The sequence below is a fragment of the Embiotoca jacksoni genome, unplaced genomic scaffold, assembly GCF_022577435.1.
Source record: "Embiotoca jacksoni isolate LCO1_2020_lvr unplaced genomic scaffold, fEmbJac1.0.p SCAF_28, whole genome shotgun sequence".
NCBI lineage: Eukaryota > Metazoa > Chordata > Actinopteri > Embiotocidae > Embiotoca > Embiotoca jacksoni.
Genome location: NW_027185379.1, coordinates 4,535,802 through 4,560,888, shown reverse-complemented (window position 1 = coordinate 4,560,888; position 25,087 = coordinate 4,535,802). Strand labels below are relative to the sequence as shown.

The following is a 25,087-nucleotide window of genomic DNA, read 5'->3' as shown; positions in this document are numbered from 1 at the left end:
TGAAGGCTGCCTACCTCACACTGCCATTTAATTTGTTGTTACTCTCGACTGCTGCCACACTCACCACTGTGAGTTGGATGGTCATCGCTATAGCATCTAGAAACCACACCTGCCTTCATCTGTAAGGCTTCTGAGATATCTTATTTCATTTTCTTTCGTTGGGATCAGAGCTAACAGCCACGACACCAGATCACAACCGAGTTCATCATACCACCTCTGATAAAGGTAGGAAGTTTTCATGGTAATATGCACTTTACTTCTGAAATAACGTGCAACACAGGTTGAATCTGGAAACATTTAATCCTTTGAGAGCATTATTAGCTGGTATTTCTAATATTTGTCCCTTGCAATTAGTGTAGTCGTGTCTGAGCAGGGCTTGTTTTGAGCGATTAATTGTTATTGCTGCCATACAGAGTGTGCAGTTTGTTCTAAGATTGGATTTATAAAAGACATCTTCAGCTTGTTGCATTAAGTTGTATTATTGCAGGCATTTGAAGGACAGCAATTTGCACCTGCATCAGACAAAACATTGAAAACAGCTTCCTGTGGTGCTTTTAATCTTTCTGCTAGCAGGTACTTCAACAGACATATGGACAGCCGTCTATCTTGCCATCACAGCAGCTGAACAGATTAGATGCTCCCACGCCTAGCAGAACAACATAATTCATTCCACGGAAGCTATTGTCACTCACTCATTCAATCGCTTTCTCTGTGTCTCTTTTTCTTTCTCCCTCCCTCATACACATAGTTGTGCCTCACCCACTCATCCAAACACTGACAATTAAACTTGATTGAACTCAAGGGCAGTTCTTTATTTACTCTCCAAAAGGGAAATAAGACATTTTTAATTAAATTGCATGGGCAAAAAAAAAAGAAACAAAAAGCGAAGAGCAAACACCACAGCAGCTGAAGGTCGTGGGCACGCCGGCGTTTCTCAAATGAAAGCTGAAAATATTCTAGCCCATGGGATAAATACAACTGAATTTGTACTTGTGTACCTATTCAAAAGGTGTTAAAGGCTAAATCCCCACGCCAATTCAACAAGGCAAGAGAGATGTTGCAGTTAAACCACGACGGACTAAAATCAGATGCCGTTAACGTTCGTACAAATAATTTGTTTGTTGATGGTTCACCAGTTTCACCACATTTGCAGTGGTGCTTCGGCATGTGCTAGTGTGCAGCAGTGTGCTGGCAGGGAAGAAGTAACACAGGAGTTTTCCCTCACCATCTGTGACCTCCAGTTGAGCCTTGGCGAGGATACTGCCTGCAACGGTCAGGGCCTGGCAAATATAGTAACCAGCATCTGCCCGCTGCACAGACGAGATGGTCAGGTCTCCGCTGGGCGACACCGAAAAGCGACTGTTGGGCTGCTGGGGTTGGTTGGGAAAGAGCAAATTCTGCAGGAAGTGAAACAAACAGCCAATTAGTCAGAACATGGAACCAGTACAACCTGGAAAAATGACAAAACCGCTTAGACACCCACCACCGAACAAATACATCCAGTATACCGTGCATACTCTCATTGAAACAGAACAGACTATTACAGCTACAGCATGAACAATTTCATCTATTACTTGGTTAACCAAGCTCACAAACTGCACAGCACACACACAGTTTGATAATTTGGTTTCATACTTATTCTCCGGCCAAGCCAGAGGCTCCACTCTGCTCTAAAGGCAACTTCTGCTCTTGTTGGCTTCATGACTACTTTTCCTTCCTGCTTCAATTCCACAGCGGTTTAGAGCTGCTTTTTTTTTTTTTTTAACGAGACCACCCCACGTAGTTGAACTTATACTGAATATATTGCACATTAACTTTACAATAGCTAAAGAGGAGGCAATAATCAATCTGACGCATAGATTGAGTGATGACACGGACCAAACAACCAAACATTCCCTCTGTTTTCATTAACTATTCTGCCACCTTGTCCCAGCTTATTTAATTTTCTTGTGATCCCCATAGGCAACCTGCAAATACATTAGCAGGGTTTAATTACACCTAATCACTTAAAGCCACAAATTACAAGCTGTTTTGTAAAAGTAAGCTCTATGCATCTCCAGTGTGAGAAAAAAAAAAGCCTTTATGTCATTTAATTGCCGTACTTAATTACCTTTAATTTATTTTCCAAACAAATACCTTCATGCCTTTCATACATCAGTGTGGTAAAGGTTGAGGAATCATTGATAAACACAGGGATGTGGTCAGGTGCGGAGATGATGGAGATGTGCAGCTGCTTGTATGGAAGTGTTTGTAGAACATTCATTTTAAAAGCCTCATCTTTAATGACAATGTGAGTCACATGAAGTATCGAAGTTCACAACATCACAGTAGTACTGACTCATCACGCTTTAGGTCACGCATTGGTGGGTGAGCATCACACCTAATGTTTGTGTGAACATGTAAGCATGTGCCTCACTTCTGTTCAGATAACGTTTTTGCAACTGTTGGCCTGCAGGCAATGAATGTGTGTGTGTGTGTGTGTGTGTGTGTGTGTGTGTGTGTGTGTGTTTCACTTAGCCAGAGCTGAGTCTTATCTCTGGCTCATCTACAAGCCCCAACAGGCTCCTAATTGGCACTGTTGTTGCCCGTTGTGAGGACACCCAGGTATTTGAATGGGTTATCTGCTTGAGTGAAGGGTTGGATCGTTCTTATCAGTTCAGGGTCACAGAAAACCGATTAGCACTTTGCCAGGCACACTGTCGTTTGGCAGCTCCGGAGAACAAAGGTGTATCTGTGAGTCTGTAGTAAAGATACTGATGACAGATAATGTAGTTTGAGGTGCTGTGTGTCTGCGTGTGTGTGTGTGTGTTCAGGGCATGGCAACCATAAGCACACAGTGATTCTGCACACAGCCGGGGGAGTCTGAACAGAGGACTGAGTGTTGATAACGCTAGATGCACAGTAGATAATAAAAGAGAGCAATTTGTTTGCACATGCAAACAAAATAAAGTGGAAAAGTAATAAAAAAAAGATTTAAATGTTTTCTGTACAGCAGGTTGTATGAGATTGTGTGAGCTTACCTGACTTCCCTCCTTCTGCCAGAAGACAGCAGGCTGAGGATTTCCTTTAGTTTCACAGGGGAAGGTGGCAGTCCGACCTTGTGACACAATTTGGTCCCTTGGACGGATGACAAACTGGGGCGCAGCTAAAGTCAAAGGGCCAAAACAGAGGTTGTTAGAGGACCAGTGGAGTATAGTGTGGCAAAACATTAGGGCTGGACGTTATCAGAGCTTCAGGACTTCAAGCAAGAACAAGCAATATACCACATGTTCAAATCAAAATGGGAGTGCCGTACAGAGCTTCCATGCAACGTTATATTGGATTTTTTTTTTTTGCTCTGAACAGTTGAAGAACACCAGTGACTATCACTGCCATGGTAACCGGGTTGGCCATTCATCCAGGTAAGGCTGAAGCTGAATGAATGACAGTCACATTGGCATTCACACAAGAAAGCACCTCAGTCACAATGGCGTTTAGATCCGAGACAACACAAAGGCACAACCATGCCCAGGGAACATCCAGAACTATGGGATAAACAGGTATATACATAAATGGTTAATTCCATATGTAGGATTTACTCTGCATCAGAATGCATCTCATACAAGTCAAGATCTGACGATACAACTTCTGATCAAAGCTGTATCAGAGAGTGAGAGACTGTGTTCACCACACTTCCAGCTAACACCTCTCCATCAAAGAGAGAAGAGGCTGGGAAAGCTATCAAACTTGGAAATCGAAGTGTGAAGCTTTCTCAGTCAATATCCATGACTCTATCAGCGGCCAGACCGGTTGTCACGGACGCACAGGCGGGACAGACTGACACATTTGTGACTGACAGCTTGACAGATGCGGCTCAACAATAAAGAGAGGTGAGTTGAGAGAGTAGATGGTGTGCAGTGTTGCTTCTCTTTACTCCTTGACCATTCCATGCAGGTTAGGGAGATAGTATTTTACACGTAAAAAAAGTTTTTTGCGACATTCATAATGATTTTTCACGGGACAATTAACAAACAAAGGCTGGTGAATCCAACTGCATAGCTTAGCATGTGTATTTGCCCATGGAAAATGATATATGAATAATATCATAAAAATAAATATGTTACTCTTTGATCAATTGAAAATAAATACTTTTTCGAAATAATCAAAATCTGAACGGAAACGTTATCATCTTTATGGATTACCAGTAAGGTTGATCCAACTTTCTCAAACATTACTTTTAATTATCTAAAGTGTAAAGCGAGATGTCTGAAAATCCCTGAACGTTGCCCAGAGGTAATTTACTGCATGACCCAGGGCCTCTGTTTGCTTTGTTCTATGCCTGTCACCCGCGGCCATGGAGCCCCATATTGACAAGTGCCTTGTTTGCCAAGATAGGGCATCAATGACACGTTTCTTACAGGAGGAAACACGGTTCCTGGAGAGATAATGAAAGTCAACAGATTAAAGACCACAAGTCACTGCCACAACCTCAAGTAGGAGCTGACAACAGGTTATAGCAATCGTTTTTTTTTTTAAGACAAACAAAATCAGAGATGAGGAGATTTCTACAGATAGCGGTATAATTCTATGACAAGAAATCGGACTTGTTGCAATCCAACATCTTGCAGCCTTTCGGTTTCTTTTGATTTCTTTGTTCTTTTACTGATAAGCCAGCTGGTTCCAGTAAAGCCAAACTCTTTCCATTTGGCTGTTTTCTCCCTGTAATTCCTTTTTGGGGGTGTATATTTGTCAAAGATACACACAGTTGGGAATGGTACAGATGGCTACAGATTTACTGCCTTCCCGTTTGGCCTTCTGCAGATTGGACATCTTGTGGCTCTCACAATGCCGGGCCTGATACAGAGCTCCTAAATCATGCTCTGGCAAGGACTCCGTTTCCTCCCTTTTCATCCTCTTCTCTGTTACATCCCACACACTGCATGACTGACTACTCACTAAAAATATAGTTTCACACCTTACAGAATGCTCCCTTGCATTTTGCTGCACAACCTTTTCCTTTTTTCACCCTGTCTTCATTAGTGATTCCTTCTTTTCCTTTTCCATGTTGTGCAGACAAATTAAAAAAAAATTACACAAAAGAGTTGACTCAATTTCAATCCATATTTATGATACAAACTGCTGTCAAATAAGCAGGAGTTGCGTGAATGTTTTTGAGGTTTATACATTTTTTTTCAGCTGGTTGAAATAAAAAAAAAATAACGTTCAACTTGATTTCTACAAAAAAATGAAAGAAAGAAATCTGTTATTATATTTTAGCAAAAATATTTTTGAATCAGGCTTTCTACAGCCAAGACACGTTTTTATATGTTAAGTAAAGAGAGACTTTCCCACTGTGCTATTGTGCTGACATTTTAGAACCACTGGTATCTGGTGAAAACATGAAATACATTTTTTTATATTTGAGTGAAAAATAGATCAGCTTGGCTGACTGTGATAAATACAGATATAGAATACTTTTTAGAAATGAACTCGTTCTGTGCCTGTGGCACAACTTTCATCTCACTCTCAATCTTATAAATTATATTTGAAAATAGGTGAAATACTGTGATGGGGATTGACCTCAAGTTTAAAGAAGGGGCCCACAAAAAGGTAAAAAAAATTCAGGCAAATCAAGTAGAAGTCAGTGTGTGACAGTTTCATAGCCTGGCTCAGGGCTGACTCATATTGGCCCTGTTTTCATTCAGAGAACCTCAGTGACATATGATAAGCTCCTTCCTGTCCCCTCCTAAGGAAACACATGATCAGGGGCCCATATTTAATTCATGACAAGTCACATCTGCCTGGTTCGAAGAGAGCACAGCATAAAACAGCAGTCGGGGTGAAGAGAATTAATGGACAAAGAGACAGAGATCCATTCAGTACACTCAGGCACAAACATTTCTTCCTCCTCCCTTATAAATCCAATGTTCAATCATATTTTATTCAAAAGTGGACAGCAATTACTGTCTCTTCCCACAGGCAGACTGGATGTGTAATTTCCTCCATCTTCTTGGAAGCTGACAGTTTGACAATCGCAGAACAGCCACTGCTGTTTTGGCAACCAAAGTCCTGCAGCTGAGGCAGAATCTGTTTTTTTTCTGCCAGTCAAGCCTGTCTTGACACACACTTCTGCCTTTCTTTTCCTCTCCTATCTTTGTCCTGCTGCATGCTTCTTCTTCTCCTTCTTCTTCTTCTTCTTACTGCATTCCTCCTGTTTCTGCTCTCAAAAGAACACTTTCCTCACAAAAAGCCCGCTTTTACTTGCTTCCTCTAACAATATAACATCTTAAGTGTATCTACTGTGGTTATAGCTTGACCTACCTCTTTCTCCGGGGAAATAAAATGAGATTCCCCATTTTGTGTAGTTGAGCTTAGAAGAAAGAAGCTCGTCCAAAACAAACAGATCTCAGCTCTGTGTTCCAAAAGCCCACAGATGGCCTCAAGACTTGCAAGTTAAACACGTCCTGGACCATATGAGTTGACAATGTCTGAGACTATTAAACTGCCAGACCACTCACTCATTGTTAGCAGAGTGCCTACAATATAAAGAACCTTCAGCAGAGAGAAACACTGGTATCATAAACTCTAGTTGAGCTCGAGTGTATAAAATAGTAAAGTATAAAAATACAAACTTATAAAACCAGAGTGAGAACTTTGCAAACATAATGAATTGGAATATTATTTGGTTGCAGTTTACATGAATTTGAAACACTCATCCTTCAATGAGAGCATTACCTGTGAAGATTCAACATTTTTAGGATGTCTGGGTCGAAAACTTCAGACAGTCATTGACCGCAAAGGTTTTTTCCACAAAACAATAAACAAGAAGATTTTGTTTGACTTCATGTGTATCTGTCCAATTACTTTAGAACTGCTAAACCTTTGGCCCTATGTGTTAAATAGAGGTCACAATATTGACATGTAAATTAAAGCAGAAACTTGCCACTTTAATATAGTATCCAGAGTTGTATTCCAAACTGAATGTGTTGAAGTACACAGGCTGAATAAGTACAAATGAGTACACAGTACAAATACCTACAGTTGGTGCTCTACATGTGTTACCAGAAGAGTTAAAAGCTAAATGAATATAAAGTATTCACATTAAGCTGTGTCTCTGTCAAGTCACTGCAAACTAAATATGTATTAAATTAAGTTAAGAGACAAACCTGTGGTAATATTCTGAGTATTTTCATGTTAGTACTTCAGGTACAGCTGTACCATCACCAAAGATTGTTTGATTTGAAAACATGATTTTAAGAGAAGACAGTTTGATGCAACATCCATATTAGTCAAGGACAGCAATGTTAAAGCAATGGTAACTGATTGTCAAGCAGTCAAATGCAGTAGTGTGTGTATGAAGAAGGCATGCAGGATGGGATCAAATCAGAAGGATGGGTACTTACCGACGGGGCGAGCTGGAGACACAACAATGGTGGAGTGGATACACAAAAGAAACAAATTAAGACACAGACACACAAAGAAAACATAAGAGAAACAGAACAAACATAATGAAAAAAGACAAAAAGAAATCAAAATCAGCATGAATGACATGTTGTGTCAGGGCCAACACACTTCTGGCACAGTGTTAGCATGACAGAGAGGATCCAGTGGCTTTTGTCCACTGCCCACTGGACAGTTGCATGATACAGACAGTCTGGTGATAGCACCCACTGGTGGTCATTGCATTCAAATTCCTGCATGGCTGTGTGGGTCATTTTTGCTCTTAAGAGACAAATATACCACAGGACCTTCTCTGTCTGCGTAAAGGAGAATTACTGTTCTATGGGTGATGTGTGTTTGTAACAACTGCTGATGGACAGAGCACAAAAAGGAGAGCAAAAGGAAAAGAGAGAGCAAAAAAGACCCAAAAGACTAAGTCTGTATGTAGGTTTCATATTCTGAAATCCCCACACGTAGAATAATTGGTGCAGGTACTGTTTCCTCTGTGTTACTCTATGTGTCCTTACTGTGAAGTAAAGCACTAAGATGCTACTCAAACATAATCTAGTTTTCAAAAGGTTAAAAAGAGTAATCAACCAAGACCCTGTTTTACCTCCCTCTGGCCTCGTGTGTCGCTCTAAAACGCTCCACAGAGACATTAAACACTTGGGTGAAAAGAAGGAAAATGATTGTTAGAATGTTTTTATTAACCTTGCAAACCCCAGGTGCGGTACCGACGGTGTGCACCAGTAATCTGTGAAATGGCTTTGCTGACTGGTGCTTACAGCATGGAGGGCTAGCGTGGCTAGCAGACCACCACGACGGGAGGGGACGGGGGTTGGGTGGCAGAGTGTGTCGACGCTGCACTTGGAAATGTAAATAATTAAACGGATTCATAGACTGTCTCCATCTCTCTTGGCTACGGGAGTCAGCATTCTGCATTTCCATTTGTTTAGAGGAGACCCTATGGAGTAAACTGCCAATCTGAGCCCCGTGTTTGGTGCATGAGAACGATAACCTCAGTGATCCATGACTTCTCTATGTGTTGTTACGTGCGAGTTAGTGCGAGGAAATAAAAAAAGAACTAAGGTGTTTCATACCTCTGACTGTGAGCGTGGCAGAGGCTTCCACCTTGCCCACACGGTTTTCTGCCACACAGGTGAACGTGCCCTCGTCGTTAACAGAAGCCTTCTTCACTCTCAGTACGTAGTCGTCCTTGTCATACTTGATCTCATACCTGTAAAAAGAGAAGTAAAATCATGACATTTAAGGTGCCTTATGATTATTGATGCAAAAAATATAAATTCATATGAAACTTGAACCCAGAAACAAATACATTTTGCTTCAGCAGTTCATCCACGCTGGTTAAAGGTTTTTCCCTCTTGGAGAGATACACATTAGCATCATTCTGACAAATGGAGATTGCAAGGCGGATCAATTATTCAACAGTGACACACAGTACACAGAGAGGTTATGCATTCAGTTGGAACGCTCAAAACCTGTTCAATATTCATGAGGTTTCTCTATGTGTGTGTACATATATGTCATATTCAGAGCTTGTGCATGTGCACATGTGCCTAACTGTGCCATTGTGTGTCGACACCATGTGCATACACGTATGGTTACCATGAATCTATAAAGCGTTACAGCTTCTCACTGTAATGTATTTCACCTGATCGGAGCAATACAGTAACTATACTAAGGCAAATATGTTCCTAAATTGAATTGAACAGGTCTGGCAGTGGGTAAGTAGTGTGCTAGTGGGGGAGGTGGTGTTGTGTGATGGTGGTCTGTCAGGTTGACAACCTTCTGCTGTTGAGTCTGTCACTCACAGACGCTGAGAACAGAGTGGATATGAACTACGGTGCACCCTTTAAAGATCCTTTGTAGACTCTCTATATGATTATAGCATATTTTAAATGATTAGTTCAGAAAGAAATGAGACATTCCTGGTTGAGTCAATTGATGCTTTATTGTGTTTTTGATCTGACTACTTGGAAACTGCAAAGTGAGAATTTTTTAAATCCACAAAGGGGCTTTAAAGAAAAAGCCTGACATTTTATTGCCCTTTTATTATAGCGTATGCCTAAGAGCCATAAAACTCCAAACTTTTAGTCCAACAACTATTAAAAACACATAAAAGAACCAAGAGCAGCAAAGCCTGCCTAACACAGAGCTAAACCTTCAGAGATTGAAAATGCCAACAGAGTTGTTAGAGAACAAACTATGCTGACAATGTTCACTGTAATGAAAAAATATACGACCCACTGCAACAGTATGACTCTCCCCTTGTTTTTTTTTTTTTTATAGGCTTTAGATGACAATAGATGGCACAGAATAATTAGTGAAGCTAGACATCGACAACACAGACGATACTTGTGTAAAAGGTAAATTCAGCTTTGATTTTTTGATATTTGCAAAAAAATCGTTCATACTTTAAACTGTGAGGTTTGCAGGTTATATGAAGGAAGATCATGTTTATGCAGTATAGCACATTGAACGACTAGATATGGTAACAAACTATGGTTTACGGAAATATTTTCTAAAGTGGCTTTATACTAACAATATCCTTTTAGTTTTCCCTCGGACTGAGAAAGAAACCTCTGCTCAACCATCAGGTGTACTCGTGGCTGTTTGCCACTGGCAGCTGCAAAACTAATTCATCCTGTCTATCCATGTCTTATTTTTTTTACCTGCTGTTATGACATTTCTTGAGCAAGCATTCAAAGGCAGCTTTATTGAAGTGCATTCCTCAAGTATGACTGCCAGTTCCACCTCTCCACACTGGTACTTAAAGAGCCGTAATGATTATTTGACTGAGTCATGACTGAATGCTTTGTTCCAGAGAGAGGGGATGTACAGTTCAGGTAATGGTGGGGGATGTGAATAAAGCATTTATTGTTGAAACCAAGTGCGTGGCATCTAAAAGGAATGAGACAGCACCTTTTTGGACAGGCCTGCTGTCAGATGGAAACCAAATATGCTCAGACAGAGCATCCTTCCATACCCTGCCCTCCGGAAAGGACGGGTAGCGCAACATGAACTCCTGACTTGCAACAGGAGGTGGAGATGAACAGAAGAGTGACAGGGACAAGTTGGGGCTTATAAACACCATAACTAACCGAATATAACCCAACCCAACCCAACCTAACCTAACCAACTTTATCTAACCTAACCTGACCTGACCTAACCCAACTTAATCTAACCTACCAAATCTAACCTAAAATAAAATAACCTAAGCTAACCTAACCTAAGCTAAGATAACCTAAGAGAAGATAACCTAACCCCCTCTGTGTCAACAAAGACCCTTTTGCAACAATTTGCTGACATATTTTACTTCCAATCGAAAACTATGTTTGCAATCCAGTGTACTTTTGAGAGTCATTTTACAGAAGCAGCAGATGATCTGTACACTAAAGGTCTACAGGTTGCTAGCAGCTCTGTGCAGATGTACAGCAATACTTTGAACTCAATGCTAATATCTTGATGTTATCATGCTGGCGTTAAAGAGGTAAGGTGTTTGTCAGGTAATTTGCACAAAATACAACATATTTGAATGTCATGAGATTTGTATCATAAAGTAAGTCACAAAACCAACCAAAATAATTTTGGTCTGATGGTGGCACGAGATAACATGTACAGGCTTTACCAAAGTCAGTAGGATTCAACGTCTCAGTGCCATTTATGTCTGCACCAAATATAACGCTAATCTTCCACATCTTGTTGAGATATCTCACAGTAAGTCACAGAGGCCAGCATCATGATGGGGCGAGAGATAAAGTCAGACGATGACTAAAGTAAACATAATTCCTCCTCTGGGGACCATGAATGTACTTTTTAAATGTCATAGTAAAGCCTCCACTGACTTATCTTGACTGACAGTAACATAGAAGCGTCATGCTTCAACCATGACTAACAAGGATACTGGTGTGTGGCAGGGAAGACACATTTTCCACTAACTACGAAGTACAATGCATGATACTGGCAGCTAGTTAGAGGCAAACTTACTTAAGAAATAGTAACTCAACAAATACGCACATATTACAACACACAAAGGAAGGTTTTTTATTATCTGCTTCTCTTTCCATAATATAATACAGTATATTGGGACAATACATATGCTTTCAGCTCATTTTTAATGTTTCATTGTATATTAAGACCATTCATGAGAGTTCCAGATATTGTCATCACTCATACAAACAGCTCAACTGCTCATTCAGGTTCCCACAATCTCGACTGAGCCCTTGCAGTGTGGAAAATACAGGTATGCACATGGACAACATCCTTTTTGTTCTTGGTCTCGTCTCTCGAAACAGAACCTCAGGCTGCTCCGTGACTTATTAGATGGACATGAGCCCAATCAATCTGTAATCAACTTCCCATATGGAATCAGCCGAGATGACAAGATGAGTGGAAATACTCAGGGATAAGAGGCAGTTGTGGCCACACACACGTAAGTACGCATGGCAAGGGAACAGTAGCTCTTTATTGCGACTGGATTGGGGAAGAGCTCTGTTCTCTATTAGAGGAGGAATGTAATTGGACATGTAGAGGGGCTGTGGAAAGGATAGGAGAGCCAAGTTCACCCTACTGGACTCTCCCTCCTTTTCAACCAGAGAAGGCACACTGTAGACAGACATTCAACACAGACAGCAAATATACAACTATCCAGCAAATGTCCATACATACGCAGAGTCACTCACTCATGCAGGGAGATGAGGAGTGATGGGAATGTGCGCAAATGCCAAAACAAAGCAGCATTTTTCTTTGTTGTCAGTTTGCACGAAGGCGGCGGGACAGAGATGAAAACTTTACTGGACGCACTTTAAAGGCATTACATCCTCCAGATCTTTTTTGCCTCTAAACTGTCTGTCAGGAACACAGTCAGCCATGTTTGACCTTCAGACTCGTGCCAATTCACTCACTCGCATTAAAAGAATCTTATCTCCTGGTTGTGTGCACGAATGAATGAGAGTGTCTACAAAACGATTCAACATGAGAGGATCTTATCTGCTTCGCCTCTGTGAGTACACATGAATGGGACTGGTAGTCGGCAGGAGGGTTTGTGTGCCAACTCTGAGTCAGACTCAAGATACAGAAAAGGACTAATTCCAGCTTTCTCTCTAGCCCAGCTGCTCCGACACAAAGTCCCCTCTCTGCTCCATTTCACTCTTGACGGTCTGATCTAGTTTCACACCATCCCACCACTACTTTACCTCATCCTGATCAAAGGAGCAGTAGTCTACCTGTCGAGGCTTTGTCACCCATAAGAGGTGATCAATTAACCACTATCGCTTCTCATCTTACTTTTGTAAAGCTCTTTCTCTGGTCGCGGCATCTCTCATGGGTTCAGCAGAGTCAGGGCCTTCCCAACAGTCCAACTGACATCCATCACCTTAACCTTCCTTAATCACAGAATGGTGTAGCAACAACATAATGTAACGTAATAATGTTGGCCGTTTCTGGGAAAAAATGTATCTTTTTTTATTTATTTTTTTTTTATCAAAGATTTACTTCCAATCAGTGACACATCAACAGTGGCAGCAAGGCAGTGTTTACTTAGTGTTTACTTAGGCAGTGTTTATAGTTTGGAGTAGACAACATTGTTTGACTGGAAAATGTTGCAGAAGAAACAGTGAAGTAGAGTTCACTGACTAATGCCTGCAAGCCACGCGTACTCTTTGTCTCTATGTGTTTTCGTGTGTGTGTTGTGTGCGAAGAACAAACGATACACAAACATGAAAAACACTGAGTAAATCAGACATATATGCTGATGTATTTGTGCTTTCTCAGCAGTAGAGAGGTATATTTTTCATCATTCCTTCAAATGAAAAGTACTGATACATAATGAACAACTGCACTTCTTCCTAATTAATGCAAAAACATAAATTATGTTCTCTATTATGGACATTTAGTTATTATTTGATTTACCATACTTTGTTGTTGACACAATCGGTGTCGATAAACCTGATAGTTAAATATACTCCCTACAATCCTGCTGCCACTCCACTCACCAGCCCCCCTCGCACATGCACTCATAAATAGCAGATGTATCTACTTATATATCAAGGGAAGTAACGGAGACAGGAACCACAGCCTGTCGTCTTTTCATTCTGCTGAGTTGCAGAGGTGAGAGAAATCATTGAAACTGGACGGTCAGCATAACACAGGCGTTCCTGTCACACTAGCTTTAACAGCTCTCTCAAATGGAGTGACCCACACACCTCTATCATACACAAACCCACACACCACACACATGCACACGCCACAAAGGAATTGAGTCAGAGAAAAAAAAAGGCTTTTCTGCTGAATGTTGCAGAGGCTGTGCTGTGGAGGTCAGTGGGGGCTGGGGGGCCTGAATACAGATGGACTGCAGGACCAAAGGGGCTCTGATAAGGCACAGGAGAGGGCACAGGGTTCCAAAGCAAATGAGGAGGGAGCGCAAAGGAGGGAGAGACATGGGCCACACACTGAGCTGGTAGGCAGTGGGAGATAATAGGCACCGCACAAGTCTTTTCATTGCAGTTCATAGACTGTGGTGGAATATCTTCCATTTGGAGACACAACGCTCCCTGGTTCTCCTCTCCTGGCTCTCTGATGTAGGAGCAGCTATGGTGGGCTTTCCCCAAAATTCTGCAGAGATGTCCAACAGATGGATATTAATCTGATAATAATCCACATTAAAACATTTTTACCAATATGTAGCTGAGTGAGAAGTAAACAAATATGGAGAATGTTAATTATAACTACATTACTGGAGAGAACTGTAGATATAATACATGATCTGTTCGAATTTTACAGTATTTTGAGATACATGCTGCAATCCAATGTTTTGCAATGCAAGTTTTCCTTGGGGAAGACACTGCTCCACCATCTGAATCTAATCTTATGTATATTGGTAAAAAGAATGAGCCCCAACCAAACCAGATTTATTGAGGAGAGGTTGTCTGATTTTAATATTACATGTGCTGGTCAGTGATTTTAATCCCGCCTGGAGCACATGTGGGGATTTTTCTCCTCCAACCCTGGTAATAATTAAAGTCCCAATTACCTTCTGTTTTTCACCACACTTATAATTTAGGTCCTGTCCTCAGAGACACCTTGGATTTTAGTTTAATGAGATCAGTACACAGTTTAGAGTTCTGTGTGACAGTAGGTGTGCACTTTTTTTTTTTTTTTTTTTTTTTTTTTTTAAGCATTTAATATCTTGCCAATCCACTAGCGGGCAGCATGTCAGTGTCACAGTGACTAAGTGATAAAAACTATGTGGTTTAGAAAAACAAAACCATGAAGTTAGGTTTAAAAAAACAACAAAACCACATGGTTTAGACAAACAAAACCATGAAGTTAGGTTTAAAAAACAACAAAACCACGTGACTGAAAAGCTGTTTGGTTTAGAAAAGATTTACTTTAAACAAATCCACATTGATTCCTCGCAGACTCAAGCTTACTGTGGAAAAAAATCTGTTGTTTTATCCATCCAACAATTTATAACCTAGCTCGCTAGCTCGTGAGGCCAACCATCACATACGCTGTTCTCTAGTGGACTGGTAAACTACATCTTTTGTTGTTTGAATTAAAGTCAAGAGTCAATGAAAGTGGCCCAAATCCAAATGGGAAAGATCAGATTTCATGCTATACGAAGAAAAATAAATCTAATCTGAGTCACATATGAGCAAAACAAAACAAAACAAAAATAAAAATAAAGATTTGGCCTGGAATCTAAATGCAGTCAATGCAAATATTTCCTTAGCAGATAAAGGAATACGTATCATCATGTTGCACCAGTTGTTCCCTGACATGTTCATTTACAGTTTTGAGCTATTTACTCTGACATGTGCCAGACTGTAATTTTAATGGTTTCACAGGGAAATCTCTGGGGATTTCTCATCATAATGTAAACTGAAAAACTAGATTTGACCTATTTTATCACACTGTAGCACTGAAGCATGTAGACACAGTGTGACTGTTTGGTGATTTTGATTTAATTTTTGTATACAAACATATTAAAACAACCACGAAGAGGTAAACGAGCAGCACCGTTGCCTTTGTCTTCTAATTGAAACCATTATTGTTCGGTCTCTTTCGCCTTTTTCATCCCACAGAGACTGAAGCCACTGCCAGCCTGGCGTGCTTTATGTCGATGTGCCAGTGTGTGCATGTGTTTGCCTGGGAGGCTGCTGGAGCCACTGAGCATATTAACAACCTGTTTACTCAGCAGAGGCTCCATTTCCCTTCTTCCTAGTATGAAAGTAGCACACAGAGACATCCTCGGAGAGACACAGGCATGTAAAGGGACCAGCAAAGACAAGTTGAAACAATTTGATGGTAAAGAGGAGCGATCTTGCTAAGTCTCCCTCTCTCTACAGCTTATCATAATAATAAGGACAGCGTAACCTTTCTGGATATAGAGCAAACAGACCAAAAGACCACTCCCAACTGCATACAGTCCTGCTTGATCTTTAGTCGTCTTTTATTCTTATGGCACTGATACAGCTGGTGGGGGCCCAAAGTGTGAAGACACAACGGCTGCCTTTGTATTTCTTCTTCTTCAGAACACTTGCCATTTAATAAACTGTAAACTACTAAAAAAGTAGAGAAAGCAGGAACTGATTGTCACTTAAAAATATGAGGAGTCTTTGTTTTGAAAGGAAACAAATTGTAGCAGGAAATGTCAGAATTAAAATATTGTCTTCATGTTTTTAGCATCAAAGCAATTCCGGGAGACTAGCAAGGAAAACAATAGTTCTTACATTGTGATTAGAAATACTGTACTATCTATTGCTTATTCATTTTGGCAGTATCTTTTTTCTGTGTACTGTATCCAAATAAGAACAAACTTCAAAGAGATAATACAGTAAGCAAAGCGCATGACACCCATCCTACTCTGTTATAAATCTCTTAATTAGTGTACAAAATGAACTCATTTCGAGAGCCAACTCCCTATCAAAGACATGAGTGAAATACTTTTATGTGTTTGCTTTGGCACTGCGCTCATGTCCCACTGCCCAGTGAACCAAATCCTTATCAGGCACAAACAACCCGCCCACGCTCAGCTCTGCAGCTAGCCTTGAGAGATGTCAGGTCCACTGAGTGTATGTTTTATGAGGTGATCCAAGCGGTGTGTGACTGGCCTGCTGGCTGGGGACAGAACACTGGTCTCTTTGAAGTCCACTCCTGACAATGACACTGCTGTTGACTGTGAGTCAAGTGACTCAGTGCAGCGATAGGCAAACACACAGGACCCAGTGAGAACAGTATCACTATCATCAGTGGCTTTTTACAGGAAGTGAGACAGGCTATACTTGGCAGGGTTGCTCGCATTGCTTTGCCAATTACAGACTTGTATTGCTTTTTCTTTACATCAGTTTCTGTCTTTGGACGTGTGCACGGATGAATGTGTCATGTCTGTGGTGATACACACACTGAATGGGGTAAAATGTGTAGAGGAGGTAGTGATTATCTTCCAGGTTTCTCTGTGCCAAGAATTCCCCTGAACAGCTGCACCTGTACACAGACACTCTAGGGTCACGTCAGCTGCTATACACTGTCTCTTTTTATCTCCTGTCATTCTATCTGTCTCTGTCTCTACCTGTCTACTTTACTACGTGGCACATTTTTTTCTGCTCCTCTAAACGTCTTCCTTTCAGGCTCCCCAGCGACTTACCTGTCACTCACATTTAATTGTCTTGCTCAATATCTGTTTGTCTTCATGCAGACCTTTTCCTTGACATGAGACACTGTCTATCCATGACTTCTGGGGCATCCACAGGTGGAGTCATGTTTCCCTGAATGTGTAATGTGCACTTTGTACAGCCTAATAGGTGTATTTATTAGCACCTACCCCAGGTGAGAGCTGACAGTGAGTCAGTTTGAAACGGACACTCAGACTGACATCAGTGCCTGAACAGCTCCTGCAGTCTGTCATATGACGACATAGCACATAGACTGGCATGCCCACACACACACACACACACACACACACACACACACACACACACACACACACACACACACACACACACACAAACACTCACATGCACACAAACACATAGAAAGTCATATTCAACATAGAGGAATGAAGAGAAATCCTCTCATCGCTATCGGAATTTAAGACTCTCTGAGATTATTCTAGTAGATGTACATACCTCCCACGAGGAACATCGATGTCATCTTTCCTCCAGCGCACATTGGGTTGGGGGTCTCCTTGAACCTGGCAGCGGAACTCCACCATCTCCTCTTCCAGGACCACCTGGTTGATGGGCCTCCGGAGGAAGGTTGGTCGCTCTACAGGATGATGACAGAAATACATAATTTCATTAAGTCACATTTTGGCAGTACAGAACATGTATTATTCCTCACAGAGCCTTCTTCCTGCAGAATGATTCCCTCTGATCACTCATATTCTGCTCATTACCATGTCGTGATCATCTGTTCTTTCATGATCATTACATTGGCAAAACAATATAGCAAAGGCACTAACTGAATTCATTTATTGAACCAATTTACGCATTACATTTTACTTAGTGTAACATTATGGCGGCCTAATGGCTAACTTCAAATATGATGTGCAATAAATGTGCTCCAAATTGTATGTAACTCTGAAAAAGGATCATCCTGAGGGATCAAAATCAAACAGTGAAAACATTTGGCTTCAAAGGATTTCTAGCATTTCCTGAGAATAATAAAGTAACCTTGATGGATGTCAGCCTACAACATCAAGTAGAAACAAATTTTAGGACACCTGGAGAAATATAACTTACCAAACACTGTGACTTGTGCTGTCTCGCTGTCCCTTTCACCAACCATGTTGGTGCCCACACAGATGTACATGCCAGCATCGCTCTTTCTTGTGTTGGAGATCATTAGCTTCCCTCCTCGAATCTAAAGAAAACAAAAACAATTTCCTTTTGAATTCACAGATTTAAAAAAAAAAAAAAGTCCTGTCTCCCAATTTTCTCCACTTTTTCTCTTCTGAAGTCTTTTCTTGTCAAACCATTAGTAGTCATAACTGCAGCAGTAAAACTATTTTCCCTCACTGGCTCCCAATGCATGAAAGCACCGTTCAATGTACCGTATTCAACGGCAGACCATTCCAGAGGCAAGGGCTTTTTTTTTTTAATTATTTTGTGCCCAGATACTAATCGCAATGTTAACAGTGGACATTGATAGTAGCCCTTATTTATTTCTGTTATCAAAATAGATAGTAATGAAACTCACGGTGATCCTGTCATCTTTGTCGTCAATTCGCACTTTGTCCTTCTTCCAGTAGATGGTGGGCTCCGGATGGCCCCTGGGGGGGACACACTCAAGGATGGCCGGCTCTCCTGCTGCCACCACCACGTCTGTAGGGTTTTGTCTGAAGTCATCTCGCAGCACTGATGAAAATAAAAAGGGAAACCAATTCAAGAAGGCTAAAGTGCAAACAGTATAAATTTAAATGCCTCAGTGTGTTACAATGTGTTTTAAAATGTCTTCTTATATGAAGTGGTGTGCACAACAGTGTGAATGTATTCAGCATTTATCTAAGCTATCTGAACAGGATGTGATGCTTCATCTGACTGGGCAAGCGCAAGTGAAAGCTAATTGGAGCTAATGAAGGTCCCTGTGGAGGTAGCAGAACAAACAGAGTCAGAACGCCCCGAAGCCTCGTGTCATTCACTTGTGAGAGCTCACAGGGGTGCGACACCGCTTCATTTTAGCGACACAGTACACATGCACTCTGCCACACAGTCTGATATGTGCGAACACACGAAGAACAGCGGGTGGTCTGTTGAACAACTGCGGCCTTGAATCTAATCACCCTCAGGTAGGCCTTTTGTCACAGAGATAGCCTCGCGCCATGCATAATGTTCAGTGAACACACAACACCGGCTCATTATCAAGCAAGGAGAGCTGCTGTCACACGCAAACACACCAATGAGCACACAAATGCAAATGTGAAAGCACAAACATACACAAACAGCCACAATTAGGTGGAAGAAAATAAACCGAGTTGGATGGTGTATTCAGGACATGATACAACCTCCATATCGATGAGTGAAGATACAAAACACCCTACGTGGTCAAAGAAATGGTTTAAAGCTATAAAACCCAGGTTGCTCCGACTCCCCTGCTGTGTGTACTCAAACAGATTTCTTCCCATTTCATCTACAATAAATTTAACCCGTGCAATAGGACTTTAGGAATTCCAGTTTCAGGGGTGTGTCCATCAACGCAGCAGCACGGGACACATGACTCCTGTGATGGATAAAAGGACTGGGCTTGTTTGGGGGGTTGGGGGGGGGGGTATTTGAAGCTGCTTGAGGAGGGCTAAATTAAGGGCAGTACCACAGGTCCTTATGTAAATTCCATGTGGCACGGGGGGGGGGGGGGGGGGGGGGATGGCAGTGAGGGCCGGGATTATAAGAGGGGATAACTGGTCCCTGCGCTCCAGGCTTACTCTCATCTCTTCATTCGCTCTTCTTACCCGCTCTGCAGAAATCTGTGCAGCCATTGTCTTCTTATTTATTTATTTAGACCAAGGGGAAGCAGAGTGGAGGAAGAGAGGAAGCTTTCAACCCAATTATCCTGGGGATGCACAGGGGTATAGAGTGGGACTTTTGTGTGACATGAATTCAAATGAAACCTTTACACAGGGGTAATAGGAGAGAATACAGAAGAGGTAGAGATAGAGATTTTCTCTCCTCTTATGCAGGGCTGCCCTCTAATCTAGAGAGCTAAGGTAATTAGGGGGCTCCAGTGTGCTGGACCCCCTAGCCAGGGTGGGCACAACAGCCACCACCACTGGGCTCTCTGCATTTGCATTACAAACATATGTCCTGCTGTTTGAAATCATAGCCGGGTTTGGACCATACACAGGCTGTTGTTTTCAAGATCACGTTGGATTTAATTGCTCCTTTCCATTCACCGCTGATAGCACCCGTGGGATTTTTGTCAAAATCAATTTCCTCTGAAACAGAACGGTGACAAAAGGAACACACATTAGGTGCATCATTACGGTGCTTGTGCCACGCTGTCTAATCTAATCTAACGCAGCACACAGTACGTCACAGTAAATGCATCCCTACTCTGCAATCGAAATAAATACACAACAAATAGACACAATAAATACATAAACAGAGTAGCCGCACGCTCTGACAAATAAAATACGGTGCGTCCACACGCTTGTTGAGGGCAGAATAAACATTAGCTTACAAACAGCTACAAGCAAATAAACAGCCACAACACTGGCGAGAGGATTATGTCCTGTGCGTAGGTTCAGGGCTTGCTGATACCAAGACAACACTCACCACATACATTTACTAAGTCAATGAGGGAAGAGGCCAAGCCAAACACACTTTAGTACACTTATCTAATCCTGACGACAAGGCCACAGTCATCAAGGTCATTAACCTACGGTCCAAGCACAAACACAACTCAAATATACATATTTATGCTGCTTCATTAATCGTACACATCTCATCCATGGTTCCACATTTGCCTGCAGGCACCTCCATGGAAGCGACTATAACGTGGTGGTAATCATAAGACAAGCAATTGCATTCGCATCGGCATCCTAATATGATTGGTTCATGACTTCTGTGTTAATCTATGTGAGAGGCATCTGATATGTGTGTGTATCATTAAGCGGGTCCGTGTGTACGCTGTCAGGAGGTGAACTCTGGCTTCGACTCAGAGGCCCTGTAGGCACGTAGGCCTGAATCAGCTAGGTAATTGCCTCTCTATCCCCCTGAAACATTCAGCGCTTCTGCCACTAAAAACATCTAACCTCCCAAGGAGTTCCAGCAGGCCTCAAACTCTGCCGTCTTGCTTACTTGCTTATTAATATTTATATATTTTTACATTTACACCCTTCTGTTGGCAAGTGCTACATCTGTCAATCCGGCTGCAGGCTAAAAAGAACCCATGTCTGAAAAAAATATTAATATGCGTTTGCCTTCCTGTATTTTTACTTATTTCTTTCTTTCCAAAATTTCAGAGGAGTGGGCTGATTTGAATGAAGGAGCATCAGGCAGGGGGCACAGCATGGCAAATTTGCAGCTTTTTCAGCTGGCACGGTTTCAACACCTCAGACTTAAAGGGGAAGAAGTCAGGTTGCAACTTGCACTGTGAAACTGCCAAGGGGTTGAGAGGGGACGTCTTTGCCAAAACAAAAACTCAAAGGAGACACCCACACAGTTACTTTGTAACCCAGACTGTCCTACATTGGCAGGAGAGGCCTGTGCCAGCTACCATTAGTACAGTCTACAGTTGTGTGTGTTTTTTAAAATCCAGGATAGACTCACAAACACACAACTAACACACTATTACCATGCAACACTGACACACAACTAGCACACAAAGAAAATCATCTGGACACAGGAACATGACGGGACAAACACCCAGCATCATAACACAGAGGTGGCAGGGCAAGGACAGGATGAGGAGAAATATTTTGTACAGTGCGCCCTCTTCTCCCACCCAAGATATTACTCACTGGAGGGTGACACTGCTTGTCGGAAAGATTAGTGGGGAGCCTTGACTGAAGCGTCCAGCCTGCATACTGAGATAAGTGCTGACAAACACATTCACCTACAGGAGCGCACCTCGCTTTGCTGCCACAACACCACAGATGTCTAAAACCTTTTTTTCTTTAAATTCTGTTTTGACATTCACATCAATTTGATAGACGTTCACCGCACACACAAAAACCTACACACACAACTGAGAAGCTTAAAATCTGCAGGGCTTGGTATCTTTTTGTAAAACTGCAAATGGGAATGTTTGTGTATGTTTGTGTTGTTATTACTTTTCCCTCTCTATTTACTGTGGAACAGACTCTCGGTGCTTTCAGAGATATTCTCCCGGGTCAGGGGCTAAGAAACACACAGAGAGATTACAGCAGCGAGGGGCCTGGGGCCAAACCCCTGGCACCCAAACCCACCACCTCCTACCCACACTCTGATTAGAAAATAAACCATGCACACACAAACTGGGAGAGCTGTAGAAAGGTAGCTCCAAGCTATAATATCATTTCATTGGAGTGTTTTTTGCGCTTCATCCAGCAGAGTGCTATTACAATAGCGCCATTTTCAATTCTAGCCTTAGAGAAGAGAGACAATATATATGTCACTTGACAAAAACATACCAAACCCACTTCTATGTGCTGTCATTGATGTTTTGTATTACTGTTGACGCTAAAGGCAGGAGAAGGATAATACCACACAATATAATGCAACTCTGAAAGGAGATATGCTCCATTTGTCTGGATACAAGCTTTTTTTGCTCGCTCATTGCCCTCCCACCGGCCAGGGTTAACCTTTGACCCCCCTCCAGATGTGAAAATTACCCCCTCAGCAGGCAGGCAAGCAGCAGGTTCACACATCCCCTCTATTCCTCAACTGAGGGGTTGCAGGTCAGACCAGAGCAACAGCTGCAAAAATATGGCCGTCTAGTCATGCCCAAGGCTGTACCACCTCCGAGAGCTGAAAAGAAGACTCTCATCATTAGCACGGCTCATAACCATCTCTCTCTGCCTGCCTTATTCTCACCATCATCGGGGGTCAGTCTTTTCCTTCTAGCTCCGCAGCGCTGCAGTTCATCATTTTTTTCCCCCAATCCCACAGCGTTGTCCCATGCATTGCATCTTGCCCACCTCCACTCACTTTCACTGGCTTGTCAGTGCTCTCTCTGCACTGACTGCAGATGAGGTTCTGCAGATGAAGCCATATACATGCACACCCAGTCATTCTCCACAGAATGGCCAGGTCTGATATGATCTCCACCACCATTCTCCCTATCTTCAAATCCTGAGCTAAGGGATTATAAATAACACTGTCACTTTCACAGATAAGATGCAGGAAATATGGAAAATAAAGAAAGTAAAGCGAATCATATGGCTGGCAGTGATATTATAGTAGGGAGGGGGAATCACAGTTGGTGATACCGCATGAAATGTGCATCTTTAATAGAGCCTTGGAGCGAATACAAGAGACAGAGCTTGTGTGCTATGGTTTGAGCACAAAGGAAAGAAAGAGGCAAGACATAACACAACAGGGGATGATGAGACGATGTCTGATCAAGGTCAAACTGAAGAGGTGGTGAGGGGTCCAACGGGGCTGAACGTAAATTCCATCACATACCTCATACTGTGCTTCCACTTCGGATAAGCCTAAATAAACATCTTTATTTGAACAGCAGCTACATTCAAAGCTCATTTTTCAAACAGCATCCCTAATTTGGCCTAACAAGCCCCTGAGCAGCTCGGTAACAGCAGTCGGACCACAGTGGGCGGGTCCGCTGGCCAGGAAAACTGTGTGGTGTTGCTCCCGAGAAACAATATAATTAACTCTTAATGAACCTCTTCCCTTTACACCCTTTAACAATACCAACACACACATACATACACATTCATGCACACACACACAATTCAATTTAGCCTAATTCCTGCTTTATGGTAATGTATAGCTCATTAAAATGTTATTTAAAAAGTCATTAAAATTCACTTGAAGAAGTAATGGCTTTATTACAGTAATATGCTGAAAAGCAAAGAAAATGACAAGTAAGGACAAGGAGAAGAAAGACAGCAGAGAGCGACAGCTTTTTAATCACTTAATTGTGTCTAAAATGGAATACATTTGCATGATAAATACCGATGCACTGTATCCTCCGTTGTAGCGTTTTCTATTCTCATACCACTCTGTAATTAACAGGCGCCACAATTAAAGATGCATTTTACCAAAGAATGATTTTGGTGGCCACTTCAGTTTCCATCCTGTTGTCTTGTTTATGGTGCTGAATGTGTTTTGTGGGGCTTGGCAGAGGCAGACAGTGTGCTGAAACTGGAGCTGGCTGATACTGATGAACAATGTGCCCATGGGCCTTTGTGCCTGCTCTGATAAGGCATGATGTTGCGGCTGATGCTTGTGCTCCGTCCAGAACGGACACGTTACAGCCAGAAGGGGGAGTAAGACGTGAAGGAGGAAGGGGAGGAAGAAGAGGAAGAAGAGGAAGGAGGGGTTTAGGGGAGGGCGGGAGGGGGGGCAGTGGTGGTGGGGAAGATGGGTCTCGCTGTAGATGAGAGTGGGATTGATTTTCTGCCAATTCCAGCACAGACAGAGGCAGCGAGCCATCCTGTTAGAGCAGGTGGGTCTGCTTCCTGCGTCAGGTAAAGGAAGAGTGGAGAAGAAAGTAAAGTGAGAAGAAGAAGAAGAAGAAGAAGAAGAAGAAGAAGAAGAAGAAGAAGAAGAAGGAGAAGAAGAAGAAGAAGAAGAAGAAGAAGAAGAAGAAGAAGAAGAAGAAGAAGAAGAAGTGCACTCAGGCAGACAGGCAAATGTCTACTGTTAATGTATTTTCTCTGAGAAATCAGTCTCTTATTGCAACATGATAGATAATACAGCGTGGAAGGTGCTGGAGGTTCATGAGCACAAGTGTAATAGTCCCAAGAAAATAGGACGTTTGTGCATTTTGGGATATTTGAGAAAGTAAACTCTATCTCTTTTTGTGACATGTATTTATTCTTATCAAGGATACAGCCCTGTAAAACAAGTTGGTCATGATGATTTCATTGTAGTTCAACCTCAAATAATGTCTTTATATCTAATTATTTTTCCTCCTCATCATCTCTCCCTCTCACCTGCAGTGCTACAGTTTTAATACGTATAACCCCCCACAGTTTTCCTATGTA

The 25,087-nt window shown here is 42.0% G+C and overlaps 1 protein-coding gene across 9 annotated transcripts in view; it reads right to left on the bottom strand.

Moving 5' to 3' along the window:
* The window catches only part of robo2 (roundabout, axon guidance receptor, homolog 2 (Drosophila)), a 256,070-nt gene that overhangs the window by 41,711 nt on the left and 189,272 nt on the right, over nucleotides 1-25,087 (bottom strand). For 6 of the 9 annotated variants that reach the window (XM_069161286.1, XM_069161289.1, XM_069161290.1 and 3 more), the window contains exons 3-9: nucleotides 18,640-18,797; nucleotides 18,183-18,303; nucleotides 17,568-17,706; nucleotides 8,520-8,656; nucleotides 7,383-7,394; nucleotides 3,021-3,145; nucleotides 1,226-1,397 (exon numbers count right to left, since the gene is read on the bottom strand). In XM_069161286.1, coding sequence (XP_069017387.1) covers nucleotides 1,226-1,397; nucleotides 3,021-3,145; nucleotides 7,383-7,394; nucleotides 8,520-8,656; nucleotides 17,568-17,706; nucleotides 18,183-18,303; nucleotides 18,640-18,797 — 864 coding nt within the window. The remainder of the gene's footprint in view (nucleotides 1-1,225; nucleotides 1,398-3,020; nucleotides 3,146-7,382; nucleotides 7,395-8,519; nucleotides 8,657-17,567; nucleotides 17,707-18,182; nucleotides 18,304-18,639; nucleotides 18,798-25,087) is intronic. The other 3 variants (XM_069161283.1, XM_069161291.1, XM_069161287.1) reach the window with 1 other exon arrangement.